Source organism: Typha angustifolia, chromosome 1 (genome assembly GCF_048772165.1).
Source record: "Typha angustifolia cultivar Huaian chromosome 1, ASM4877216v1, whole genome shotgun sequence".
Lineage (NCBI taxonomy): Eukaryota > Viridiplantae > Streptophyta > Magnoliopsida > Poales > Typhaceae > Typha > Typha angustifolia.
The window spans coordinates 2,303,214-2,315,027 of NC_133239.1; the positions used below are offsets into that span (position 1 = coordinate 2,303,214).

General features: G+C 40.3%; 4 protein-coding genes across 7 annotated transcripts; all 4 read left to right on the top strand.

Annotated features, from left to right (window-relative positions):
- The first annotated feature begins 98 nt into the window (after nt 1-98).
- Nucleotides 99-2,159, top strand: LOC140765016 (uncharacterized). The gene is made up of 4 exons (XM_073103932.1): nt 99-614; nt 686-767; nt 1,303-1,517; nt 1,959-2,159. Exons 1-4 carry the CDS (start codon nt 169-171, stop codon nt 2,077-2,079), a joined length of 864 nt encoding a protein of 287 aa, XP_072960033.1. The 5' UTR covers nt 99-168; the 3' UTR covers nt 2,080-2,159.
- Nucleotides 2,160-2,313: 154 nt separating this feature from the next.
- LOC140765024 (CASP-like protein 4A3) lies at nt 2,314-5,133 on the top strand. 3 transcript variants are annotated; one of them, XM_073103951.1, is made up of 4 exons: nt 2,314-3,529; nt 3,599-3,734; nt 4,355-4,550; nt 4,997-5,133. In XM_073103951.1, the coding sequence occupies exons 1-3, from the start codon at nt 3,102-3,104 to the stop codon at nt 4,544-4,546; spliced, it is 756 nt and encodes a 251-aa protein (XP_072960052.1). In that variant the 5' UTR covers nt 2,314-3,101; the 3' UTR covers nt 4,547-4,550; nt 4,997-5,133. The 3 variants fall into 3 exon arrangements, with proteins under 3 accessions (XP_072960052.1, XP_072960058.1, XP_072960044.1); XM_073103957.1 differs by having other exon boundaries at nt 4,954-5,087; XM_073103943.1 differs by lacking the exon at nt 4,997-5,133 and having other exon boundaries at nt 4,355-4,812.
- LOC140765005 (2-methylene-furan-3-one reductase) lies at nt 5,121-7,568 on the top strand. The gene is made up of 4 exons (XM_073103920.1): nt 5,121-5,563; nt 5,722-6,045; nt 6,651-6,810; nt 7,074-7,568. The coding sequence occupies exons 1-4, from the start codon at nt 5,135-5,137 to the stop codon at nt 7,337-7,339; spliced, it is 1,179 nt and encodes a 392-aa protein (XP_072960021.1). The 5' UTR covers nt 5,121-5,134; the 3' UTR covers nt 7,340-7,568.
- A 500-nt stretch (nt 7,569-8,068) lies between these two features.
- On the top strand, nt 8,069-11,675 carry LOC140763273 (protein KINESIN LIGHT CHAIN-RELATED 1-like). 2 transcript variants are annotated; one of them, XM_073101397.1, is made up of 3 exons: nt 8,331-8,362; nt 8,778-10,803; nt 11,359-11,675. In XM_073101397.1, exons 2-3 carry the CDS (start codon nt 8,846-8,848, stop codon nt 11,573-11,575), a joined length of 2,175 nt encoding a protein of 724 aa, XP_072957498.1. In that variant the 5' UTR covers nt 8,331-8,362; nt 8,778-8,845; the 3' UTR covers nt 11,576-11,675. The 2 variants fall into 2 exon arrangements, with proteins under 2 accessions (XP_072957489.1, XP_072957498.1); XM_073101388.1 differs by having other exon boundaries at nt 8,069-10,803.
- The last annotated feature ends 139 nt before the right edge of the window (nt 11,676-11,814 follow it).

Here is an 11,814-nt window from a genome sequence, read left to right on the forward strand (position 1 = left end):
CAAAATTTCCGACAATACTTTTTCTTTTCAAATACGTCCTACATTTATGTGATTGACTCCCCATTCCATTTAATCGGCTCTCTCGTGCATATAAACCAAAGGAAAAGGAGCCTTTATCCAAATACAAACCACCAAAAGTTCCGTAGTCTCGTAAGGAACACTGATCAAATGCTTACCTCCCCATCCCACCCTACGCCACCACCGCTCCTCCCTCCTCCTCCGGCACCACCACCATCGCCTAATCTCCTGTTCCCCCTTCGCCGCCACCTCCTCCTCTCCTTTCACATCTCCCTCTCCCTCACCCTCTCCACTCCTCCTTCCTTCTCCCGCGGCCTCTTCCGCATGCCCCCTTCCCGCCTCGTCAACCGCTACTTCCTCGTTCGTTCCGGTGAGTCATCCTACGAATCCTCCGGCATCGTCCGCACCAACCCTGTCTCCAAGACCTCCGTCGACAGCGGCCTCTCCCAGGAAGGCCTCCGCCAATCCGCACGTGCCGCGCTCGAGCTCAAGCGCCTCGGCGCGTGCGACGACGCGTGCTGGATTTGGCCGTCCATTACGCAGAGATCCTACCAGGCCGCCGAGATCATCGCCTCCGTCAACGGAGTCGACCGCAGGTTTGGTGCGAGTGTTCGTTCTGGACTTGTAATCTTCGCTAATTATGGTGATTAATATTTGTTTTTATTAGTCGTATCGTGCCGGAGTATAGCTTCTTGGATGCCAGGGGTTTGGGGGCATTCGAAGGGAGGAGCTTGGGAGATTTAGCTGAGGTATGGGAGTAAATGGAATACTATTATTAGCAATGTGTGTTGGGTTCATTTATCTCTTGCCTCCTGTACTATATTCTCAGATGACTGTTCTCAGATAAGAAAGTGAATATTTTATTGGTCAAACCAAGAACATTGGAGAAACTTTTAAACTTATGTTAACCTCAGCTCTGGTTAAAGATTGGACTTTTTTTATTGCAAATAATTTAAGTGATATTTAGATGATAAAAGTGGCTATCCTATTAGATCACAACTGATGTAATATGAGAACACTTACCAATCTTTGAAGTCCATGGGTTGGAGAACTGAGGGAAATACCTGATCCATCTCATGATAAAAACTAGAAAGGATTAGCCTGAGAATATTAAGAACCGGCATAGAGATGAATTAGGCTATAATTATGGGTATAATTGCTCGTTTCTTTTACTTAACTCAGATAAATGGTCATCTAACTGAAGTTATGTGGTGTATGATTTGCACGGCAGCTTTCTGCCAATCACTTGTGTTCTTATTTTCTTCTTTTGTGTAAGTACTTCAGGTATATGCTTCAGATAATATTTCTCCAGATATCAAGCCTCCTCCAATTGCTGATGGAACACCGAATGAGAGTGTATCAGATGTATTTGTTCGGGTCACACAACTCATGTCTATATTGGAGACTCAGTATTCTGGAGATACTGTAATTATTGTTTCACCAGATTCAGACAATTTAACAGTTCTACAAGCTGGCTTGGTAGGGCTGGATTTGCGCAGGTAACGATTATTATTAGTTCTTTTTACAGTTGTTCTGCATTGAATATGTCCACTGTCTCTCCAAGTCCCGCAGATCTTCCAAGGCGTTTGATTGTATAATTCTTATCTGCTGTCTAAGATGACATTCTGATGAATTAACTGCCATCTGTCTCAATCTTTGGCCTAATGTTCTTCATTTTATCAAGTAATTTTCTAGAGACCAGCAATCGGAATTCTAATGCAGAGTAATTGTTCCCTAAAATGTTTCCTTATTCAAAAACTGCATCTTTTTAAAAACTACCACTTGCTTTGCTATTATCAAGTCCTTAAGCTGATCATTGAGACCTGGTTGTGGTGAAACTGTCAACTTGCTTCTCCTAGTAATGTTCCTCAAAGAAAGGCTCTTTCCTCCTTTTTCTCTGTAGAAATTTCAATTCTAAATGTCTTTTGCTTTGGATACAGGCACAACGATCTGCACTTCACCCCTGGCGAGGTAAGGATAGTTGACCCGGGCAGCATTCCAGAGTACAAGCAACCAGCTTCTGCTGTTTATAAGTGTAAAAACCCACCAAGTTGCAAATGATATTTTCTTGTCAAGTTCTTACAGAAGGACTCTACACTGTAGGTATTCAACTAATTTATACAGCCATGATTTGTTCATTATGCTTCAAACCTGGTAACCTGGGTTGAATGAGAAATAAGTCAAGCTTGAGCATAAGTTGGCATGAAAGTTGTCGTGAAAGTCAAAATCAGGTGCTACTTAACTCTCCTGCTCAAACTATAACTGTTGCCATGAAAGTCTTCTTGATTTGTCTGAAGATTCTGATACTGAAACCGTTAACGAAATCTCATGCAAAGATAGAAAGTCCATGATCTCAAAAGCTACCTTAGTGATCCCCAATTTGGGGAACGAACCTGGTACGTCCAAGTATACAGGACAGGAGGTTGGTGTCAAGTGGTCTATTTGATTAACTTATTCTGATAATTTTGATCCTTGGCTTTTCGTATAGAAGCCTTCCAAGTGAAAGGTATCAGATTCAGAAGAGCATCTCTTGCTTTCTCCTATAACAATTTTCCTACACATGCTTACTTTAGTCTCACTTTCCTCGTCTTTGATGGTCTTTTCTTATTTCTTTCTACACAATTTCACATAATACTAATTTATGTGGATGAGTGCATGACCACATACCACTGATTAAGATGGATCATCTGTAACCTTATCTTATGGTTTAGACCAACAAAGGTCTTACATGACTCAAACTGCTGCCTTTCCAGCTGAGAAACACACAATAACATCAGTCAGATTAGGCCCCTCGGCTATTGTTGCATTTGCTTTACCCTACTTTATAAAAATTATATTTTTGATAATATCTTATCATAATTTAATTTTAACACCACCACTTAACGCGTTTCTTTTACGTCTTCGTCATCGTAGCTTTCCTTCGCCCTTAATTCTTTCCTTCCTTCTGGTATAATAAATTCTCTTCCGAGTGGCCCCTCCCACCCCCCTCAATAATTCAAAATAAATAAATAAATGAATGGTATAAGTGTATAACCTATTTAATTTCTTGAAACCACCCTCCAACTTCCATCAGTGATAGCGTCATGGAGTCCCCGCTCCGTTCACCGCTGCCAGAGAAGGCGGCGGAGAACCCGACCCCGCTGCCTCCGCCCAATAGGAGCCCGCTCCGCTCCCCTCTCCGATCACCGCTCCGCCCCGCGGAGAACGCGAACGCGAACCCGACCCCGAAGCCGAACCCGGACCGCCCGCCACGGACCACGCCGGAGACGGTGGTGACGATAGCGAACCGACTGAATCGGGAGGAACGGCCGCCGGCGGATGCGAAGGCGTTGCCTGGCGGAGGACGGGTGCGTGCGTTGCCGGATAACTTGAGGGATGCGGAGGTGAGAAGGGCGGCGATCGGGCTTAGGGTTTCGGCGGTGGTGCTGTGCATGATCTCGTTCTCGGTCATGGCGGCCGATAAGACGAAGGGCTGGGCCGGCGACTCCTACGAGCGATACAAAGAATACCGGTACGTTTACGGAATCGAGCCTTTCGTGTTGCCGTGTTGGTGAAGTACTAAGTTAATCTTGTACTGCAGGTACTGCGTGGGTGTGAATGTGATTGGGTTTCTCTACTCGGTGTACCAGGTGTTCGCTGAGGTCTACCGTACGATCAAAATGAGGCACTTCGTTCGCCGTCCATTGAGTTCCTACTTCGATTTGGCCATGGATCAGGTTAGTGAAAACCTTTTCTGGCGGCAAAATTTACTCTGAAACTTTGGTTTCAAGTAAAATGACGTCAATTCGTAGGTTCATTTATTTTGTCCTATTAGTAGTTTCTTGTTCTAGAGGAACACTTTTTATGCTTAAATTTGTCTTATTTACATAGCTAAGAGTTTGAAATTTATATGCGCACACCAACAAGTTTTAAAAAAAATAAATTATGATCTCCTAGATCAATTATAGGTTACACATAAAAATTAAGTATTTTAAATTAAATAATTAGGTCGATCTTTATAAAAGAATGAACTCAAATTATATGCGAATAATGTTTCGAATGAGAAATTTATTAAATATTAATTCCAACATCTAAAAAAATATTAATTTTTTTTATAAATTAGCCATCACGATTATAAAACGTTACGGTAAAGTCTGATAATTAATATATGCTTGCATAAAAGATAGGGTATAATATTTAATGAGGTTTTTTGTTTTCTTTGCTTTTTCTTTTTATAAACAGGGTGCAAATGTTAAAAGAGATTTGCATGGCTTCATATGTTTATTCAAAATAAAGTTTTAACATTAATGTTTTGCAAAATTGATACGATGAAAACCTTATAAGGTTTGTATTGCAGGTGTTGGCTTATCTACTAATCTCAGCATCATCAGCGGCAGCCTCCCGTAACGATGTCTGGGTATCAAGATTTGGAGGCGATGACTTCACAAAGATGATCAGTGCCTCTGTTGCCATGTCTTTTCTGGCATTCATCGCACTTGCTCTCAGCTCGATCATCTCTGCATACAATGTCTTCAGCTGGGATCCGTAGATGAGTATGTGAAGAATGCCTATTTGTTGTAAATTTGCTATACAAACCTTCTTTTCCCTTTTCTTTTTTCCTTCTTTCTTTCTTCTCTTAATAAAACAAATAAAAGCTTTTAAACTTGTTTACTGGAAATCGGGTTGTGAGTATAATTGATTAACCCAGTAGCAGTTTGAAATATATATTTATTACTGGGTGGCTGTAATATAGAGAGGTTTTTTCCATTGTGATGGAATAATATTATATCGAAGTCTCATTCTTCTAATTTTTAAGGAATTTTTTTTTCACTCCCTATATTATGTGTTTATTTCAGTTTAACCATGTCTTTTATCTATTTTGCTTTGGTTTTACATTATCGAATAAAGTAATTAAAAATACCCTTTAAGTCCTTAACCATCCTTATACTTTTCCAGTGGAGTGGATAGTTTGAACCAAAGTAAATATACACCAATGCAGGGTGTGAACTGAAAATTCCCTTCCACTTATTCCTACCGGCGGTGAACTTATCCTCTTCTCTTTTAATCGTTCTCACTCGTTTCATTTCCCCCAACATCCCCGGGAAAGGATAAAGCAGTTGGTGATAGCCGTTGGAGTATGGAAGCTCTCCTCTCCTCCGCCATCCCCTTCAAATCCCACCACCACCTCTTCTCCTCCCCTCTCAAAGCCTTAATCTCTCCTTCCTCCCCTTCCATTCTAAAGAGAGGATTCTCTACTAGAAGCATAAGAAGACCAAGGAGAGACCAAGTTGGGGCTTTTCCTCTTCTCAGAGTCTCCGCGAGCTCGCAATCGGCATCCTCATCGACGGAGACTGCCGTCGCTGCTGGTTTGGAGATTCCTAAGAAGATGAAGGCGTGGGCCTACGACGAATACGGCGATGCCGGCGTCTTGCGGTTCGACGAGGGGGTCGCGGTCCCGGAGGTGAAGGAAGACCAAGTTCTTGTCAAGGTTTTCGCCGCCGCGATCAACCCGGTGGATTTCAAGAGGAGGCAGGGGAAGTTCAAAGCTACCGATTCCCCTTTACCAGTGAGTTTAATTTATCTCTTAATAAATGCCTATTTATATCTTCATTTTTGGTGAGTTTATTAGCACTTGGGAGTTGGGACGCCTTGATCTTGTCGAAATTTTAGAAATTTCAATCATCTATAGTCCTTTAATTTATCAATGTTCTTGTTGATTGGTAGACTGTTCCAGGTTATGATGTGGCTGGTGTAGTGGTTAAGGTGGGTAGCCAAGTCAAGAATCTAAAAGAAGGAGATGAAGTATATGGTGACATAAATGAGAAAGCTTTGGAGAATCCAAAGCAATATGGTTCGCTTGCAGAATACACGGCTGTTGAGGAGAAGTTGTTGGCTATTAAACCTAAGAATCTAGATTTTGCGCAGGCTGCTAGTCTGCCGCTAGTTATTGAGACAGCATATGAGGGTTTGGAAAGAGCTGGATTTTCTGCTGGTAAATCTATTCTTGTGCTAGGTGGTGCTGGTGGAGTAGGTTCCCTGGTGATTCAGGTACTGAATTCTTCACCATTCCGTTCATTCTTACTTACTATAATTGAGCTGAAGAATTTTGCTGCTAGTTTTCTATTTGGTTTATGACTTCTACTTTAGCAAGTTTAAATTTCTAGTGGGTACGTAGATAAAATATCAATAGCATCAGAATGTAAGAAGTCGTTGACTTTGATTGCAAGTAATCTCCGTTAGCAAGTAAAAGTTGTTCACAGGAAACACAATGCCAGACACTAGAGTGGATTAGCTGTTTTGATAACCAAAGAAACATTGCCAACTTTTTTGATTGATTTACCGAGACCAGTAATTGTGTAACATCTCACTTTTTTTTTTTGTATGCTTGTTCCTCTGCATATAATAACTGGAAATGGTTGCCAGTAAAAATTGACAGGATCATTTTTGTAGCTAGTACTACAAATAAGAGTAGTATTCTATGATCTGCTTGCCTTGTAGAAACTGAAACTGTTTATGCCCCACCAACATCAGAGCTACTCCCTTTGTTGCACATATGCTCTTCCTTTATGGTTCTATTTTGTGCTTTGGATCAAGGGCTTGTCAGATATTCCTACATATACATATCAACTTTGACATATTGTTTTCTTTTGCAGCTAGCAAAGCAAGTCTTTGGTGCATCAAAAGTTGTTGCCACTTCTAGCACCGGAAAACTGGAGGTACTGAAAAATCTAGGAGCTGATTTAGCAATAGACTACACCAAGGAAAACTTTGAAGAGCTACCAGAGAAGTTTGATGTAGTATATGATACTGTTGGTAAGACTTACTTCTACTTGATTCTCTGGTGAAACAATTACAAAACTACTTTTAGAAAAAAGAATGGGAGAATACCATCAAAACTCCTTAAATCTAAAATTTAAGGAGAGTTAAAACTATGACATTGATATACAGGATTGCAGATAATTGAGAATAAATCTTGTCGTAATTGGAATAAGTCACAAGCTTAACTCCTTTAAGAACTGACATGCTTAAATCTTTTTCAGCTTTCATGTTTATTTGCTACCTGTAAACTTATACAGGTCAGTGCGAAAGAGCAGTGAAAGCAGTGAAAGAAGGGGGCAGTGTGGTAGTTCTCACTGGTGCTGTCACTCCCCCAGGTTTCAGATTCGTCGTCACTTCTAATGGGGCTTCCCTTGCAAAGCTTAACCCTTTTCTTGAGAATGGTAAGGTGAACCCTCTTCTTGATCCTAAGAGCCCCTTCTCTTTTTCCCAAGTGGTTGAGGCATTCTCTTATCTTGAAACTGGGAGAGCTACTGGAAAGGTTGTCATATATCCGATAGCATGAGGGTTTGAAAGGAAGAAGTTTTGGGTAAGCAAGCAAGCATCCAGTGTAAATCTGAGGTAGCTCATCAGAACTGCTACTCTCCAAACTCTCTTGTTTTCTATATGTAAATCTGGGTTTGGTGATATATTATTACTAAATCTTGGATCTACTAGATAGTTAGCTGTTCTTGGCTATCAATACATATATCTGACTTAGTGATACTTGCAAGCAGATTCTAGATTATCTATTATCTCTGTTCAGAGTAGTGATAGAGGAAAATTTCAAGATTTTCTACAATGTGCGTGTGAGTTTTAAAATCCTAGTAAATGCTATCAGATGAAGATGAATGCAAATATACTGGTAAGAGTGGTCAACTGCTTGACCTGCTGAAATTTTGAAGAAAAAATAAAGCACTCTATTGAGTTCTTCAAAATTAAAATATTGAACTAAGCTTGCAGATCTCTACTTGATCTCTACTTGTATCTCCTCTCTACGTAGGCATTGTTATAAAAAGAAAAATATATTGTCTAACTTATCACTTATTCGCATCTAAAATTAAGTTACCTTTTTGTGTGATTGCTTTACGGAATCCACGTGGATAGATGATAAATAATTTAAAGATAATTACACAGATTATTTGCAAATTACACCTCAAATTTCCTTCTTCTTCTTTTTCTCTTGTTTCTCTGTTTTCTTTATTTTCTAATTTTTTTTGTGGATAAAATACTCCTCAAATTGTTAACATCATTCATCTCTGACCTTAAACCCCACGAAGCCAACGAACCTCATCATCCTATTTACTATCAACCATTAGAAGATTCCGATTAGGACGACAGAAGGGCAATTCGGTCAATCCGCGATCCTTCCCGTTCTTATATAGAAGTCGAGCCAGCTATAAAAGAAACAGAGCCATGCGGTTGCAGGCGATGAAGGTGGCGGAATTTCTCTTCCCCACATTCGTCCTCTGCAACCCCGTGATTTCGACTCAAGATCTATTGAATTTAATGGAAAAGGACCATCTTTTTCTCTGATTCAAGATCTAGGGTATGGCCTGTTGCAATTTGGTCATTCATATATTCTTCGCCCCATTTAAATAGTATTTGTGATAAATTTATGGATTCCTTGTTTGGGTTTTCGAGTGCAAAAAGGTTCTTTGATATCGATAGAATAACGATGGATTCAATCGGTGAATTGGTGCTGTTGCTCGATTTCTGGAAAGAAATGGTCGCTTTTATTATCTTTTCTTGCTATATCATAATTTCGTGATTGCCCAATTGCAGATTTAAATATTATGAATCATTTGGGTTAACGTGGATTCTGTGTAATTAGTGACTATGTTTATCTCAATTAACGGTTTTGATTTTGTGAGCATTTCCATCCAATCTAATGCCTAAGCAGGTCTTTTTTCTCCTTCTGTAATCAATTTTATGTTTTTTTTTTCTTGGCTGTTCTATAATAGGTTGTTTTCCTTGGAGGAGGTCTGTAGTCTGTCTGAGACTTGAATTCGTTATCCCCATCTGAATTATAATGCCGGGGTTAAACGATCAAGTTAATGGGAGCATTGTAATGAATAAGGTGAATTCCTCCTACATCAGAAGGAACTTACCTGAAAATAAATCATCTAGTACTTCGACTAACCAAAGCACTCAGCAAAGGAGGTCTTATTCGACCAACATAGGAAGCATTAACACTTCGACCGAGGAACTGCGTGGGAGGGTACGTGGGAAGAAGAGCTGCAACGATGGCTTACCTCCGCACCGGAGATTTGGATGCGAAAACAATGTGCCAATGGTTGATTCTAAGTTGTGTGGTTCCGTTGATGGCGAGGTAAAGACTGTGGAGGTGGTTAAAGAGGACTATGGCAATGTGAAGGATTCAATTACAAAAGGAGTTGATGAGTTTGCTGACAGGAAGTGCGAGAAGACATGCAAAGCCCATTCACCCGGCAACAAGTCCACTGCATTATCAAAGAAGTCTGAGAAGCCTCCTCTAATGCAGTTTCAATCAGAAGTCCTCATGAAAGCAAAATCTAGCATGAAGGACAAGGAATGTGGTGAAAAGGGATCTAACATAGGAAAAAGCCTAGTGAAGAAGAGAAGAAGTTTATCAGATGTAGATGCCAAGATGCTGAAGGAAGACGTTGACTTGGATGCAGGCACGTCTAACCCGCATCTTGGGCCCTTTCTGCTTAAGCAAGCAAGGCATGCAATGGCTTCAGGAGATAGCCCACAAAAGGCTCTGGTATTTGCACTTCGAGCAGCCAAATCCTTTGAGAAATGTGCCGGTGGTAGACCCAATTTGGATCTGGTCACGAGTCTGCACACTGTAGCGGCAATCTGTTGCAATTTAAAGAAATACGACCAGGCAATCTCTGTGCTGGAGCAGTCACTACAAATTCCAGACCCCAATCAGGGCCATGATCATGCCCTCGCTATGTTTTTTGGGTATATGCAATTGGGTGATGTTTATGCGATATCAGGCCAGCTGGAGTCTTCGCTAAAGTGTTATAAAAGAGGTCTAGAGGTTCAAAGGCAAGCATTGGGCGACATGGATTCAAGGGTCGGTGAGACATGCAGATATTTGGCGGAGGCTCATTTGCAGACATTGCAATTTGATGAGGCAGAGAGAATGTGCAGGATGGCTCTTGATATCCACCGAGAAAAGGATGATTTTTCTTCTCTGGAAGAAACAGCAGATAGGAGGCTCATGGGCTTAATCTATGATACCAAAGGAGATTATGAGAATGCTCTCAAGCATCTAGTGCTAGCAAGCATGGCCATGATGTCCAATGGTGAGGAAATGGAGGTTGCTTCAGTTGATTGCAGCATAGGAGATGTTTATCTAGCTTTAGGTAGATATGATGATGCTGTCTTCGCATACCAGAAAGCACTTACAGTATTCAGGTCAACCAAAGGAGAGAACCATCAATCTGTTGCTTCTGTTTTCATACGTCTTGCTGATCTTTATAACCGGAAGGGAAAATTCAGGAAATCAAAGTTCTTTTGTGAAAATGCCCTGCAGATCTATGGAAAGCCTCTTCAAGGGGCTTCCCTTGAGGAAATTGCTTGTGGTCTCACTGAAATTTCTGCTATCTATGGATCTATGGATGATATTGATGAAGCACTTAATCTGCTCCAGAGAGCACATAAGATGTACAATGATATCTCAGGTCAGCGAAGCACTATTGCTGGTATCGAGGCTCAGATGGGAGTACTGCATTACATCAAAAGAAACTATTCTGAATCTTACTCCTTCCTTCAGAGTACCATAACGAAGTTCCGTGCTTGTGGGGAAATAAAGCCTGGATTCTTTGGTATGGCTCTGAACCAAATGGGTTTAGCATCCGTTCAGCTGAATGAAATAAATGAAGCTGCTGAATTATTTAAGGAAGCCAAGAATATTATGGTGAAAGAGTATGGACCTTATCATCCAAACACACTTGAAGTTTATAGCAATTTAGCAGGAACTTATGATGCAATGGGAAGGTACAGTATCTTGATTCCTTATGATTTTCTTTGGTTCAGGAGTTCAATAAATATATAATCTGACACCTGAGCTTGTTTATTTATTTTTTTCCCTACGAAGTTGATCAGGGTAATCCTTTATATATGAACTTTTTGTCCTATTTAGACTCATCCATTTTTCTGAGAATCTTGCAATTTGGATGCCATTCTTTTGGATCTAACCGAAAAGAAAATAGGCTAGAAGCTCTTTAATTACAATTCCTAAATCATAGGTTCCAATTTGATTGTGCTATCTAGATATTAAAGAACTAGAGTTCACGGTATTTTTCTTTGTCATATTTCTAACTAATAAGTTCATAAACAGTAAGCTTCTTTCTTCCAAAAGCAACTTAGTTCTGGCTTTCGATGACAGGTTAAGATCCATATTCATACTAACCATCAATCAGAACTTCATCCTCATATACATTTTCCTAAATGTTACAGTGCAACCATAATGATATATCTTAAAGTAAGAAAATTGCGAGGTTTACATAAAGGAAATGCTTCTTATGATCCTTACTTGCTATTCTGATGCAGGTTAAACGACGCCATTGACTTATTGGAATTTATTGTTGCAACGAGGGAGGAGAAGCTGGGCACAGCTAGCCCAGATGTTCATGATGAGAGAAAAAGATTGGCAGTGCTGCTGAAAGAAGCTGGCAGGCCAAGGCACAGGAAAACCACTTCACTGGAGGATCTTTTTGATGTCCATTCCCATGTTGGAAGAGAGATCTCAGTCCAGATTAATGCCTAGCATGGAGAATGCTTTCATGTTCTATGTTGATGACACGATGATTCCCATGATGTATTACTTATACTCTTCTCAAATCGGAATACAAAGTTAATTCTGTGGCCTTGTGGGTGTATTTATCAGTTAACACTCTTATTAAATTCTTGCCTATGGAACTTTTGTAATGCGTAATAACAAACTAAAACTCCACTGCTAGAGATTTAATGAGAAAAGTTCTCACTACGTTCTCTGAAATTGCAACC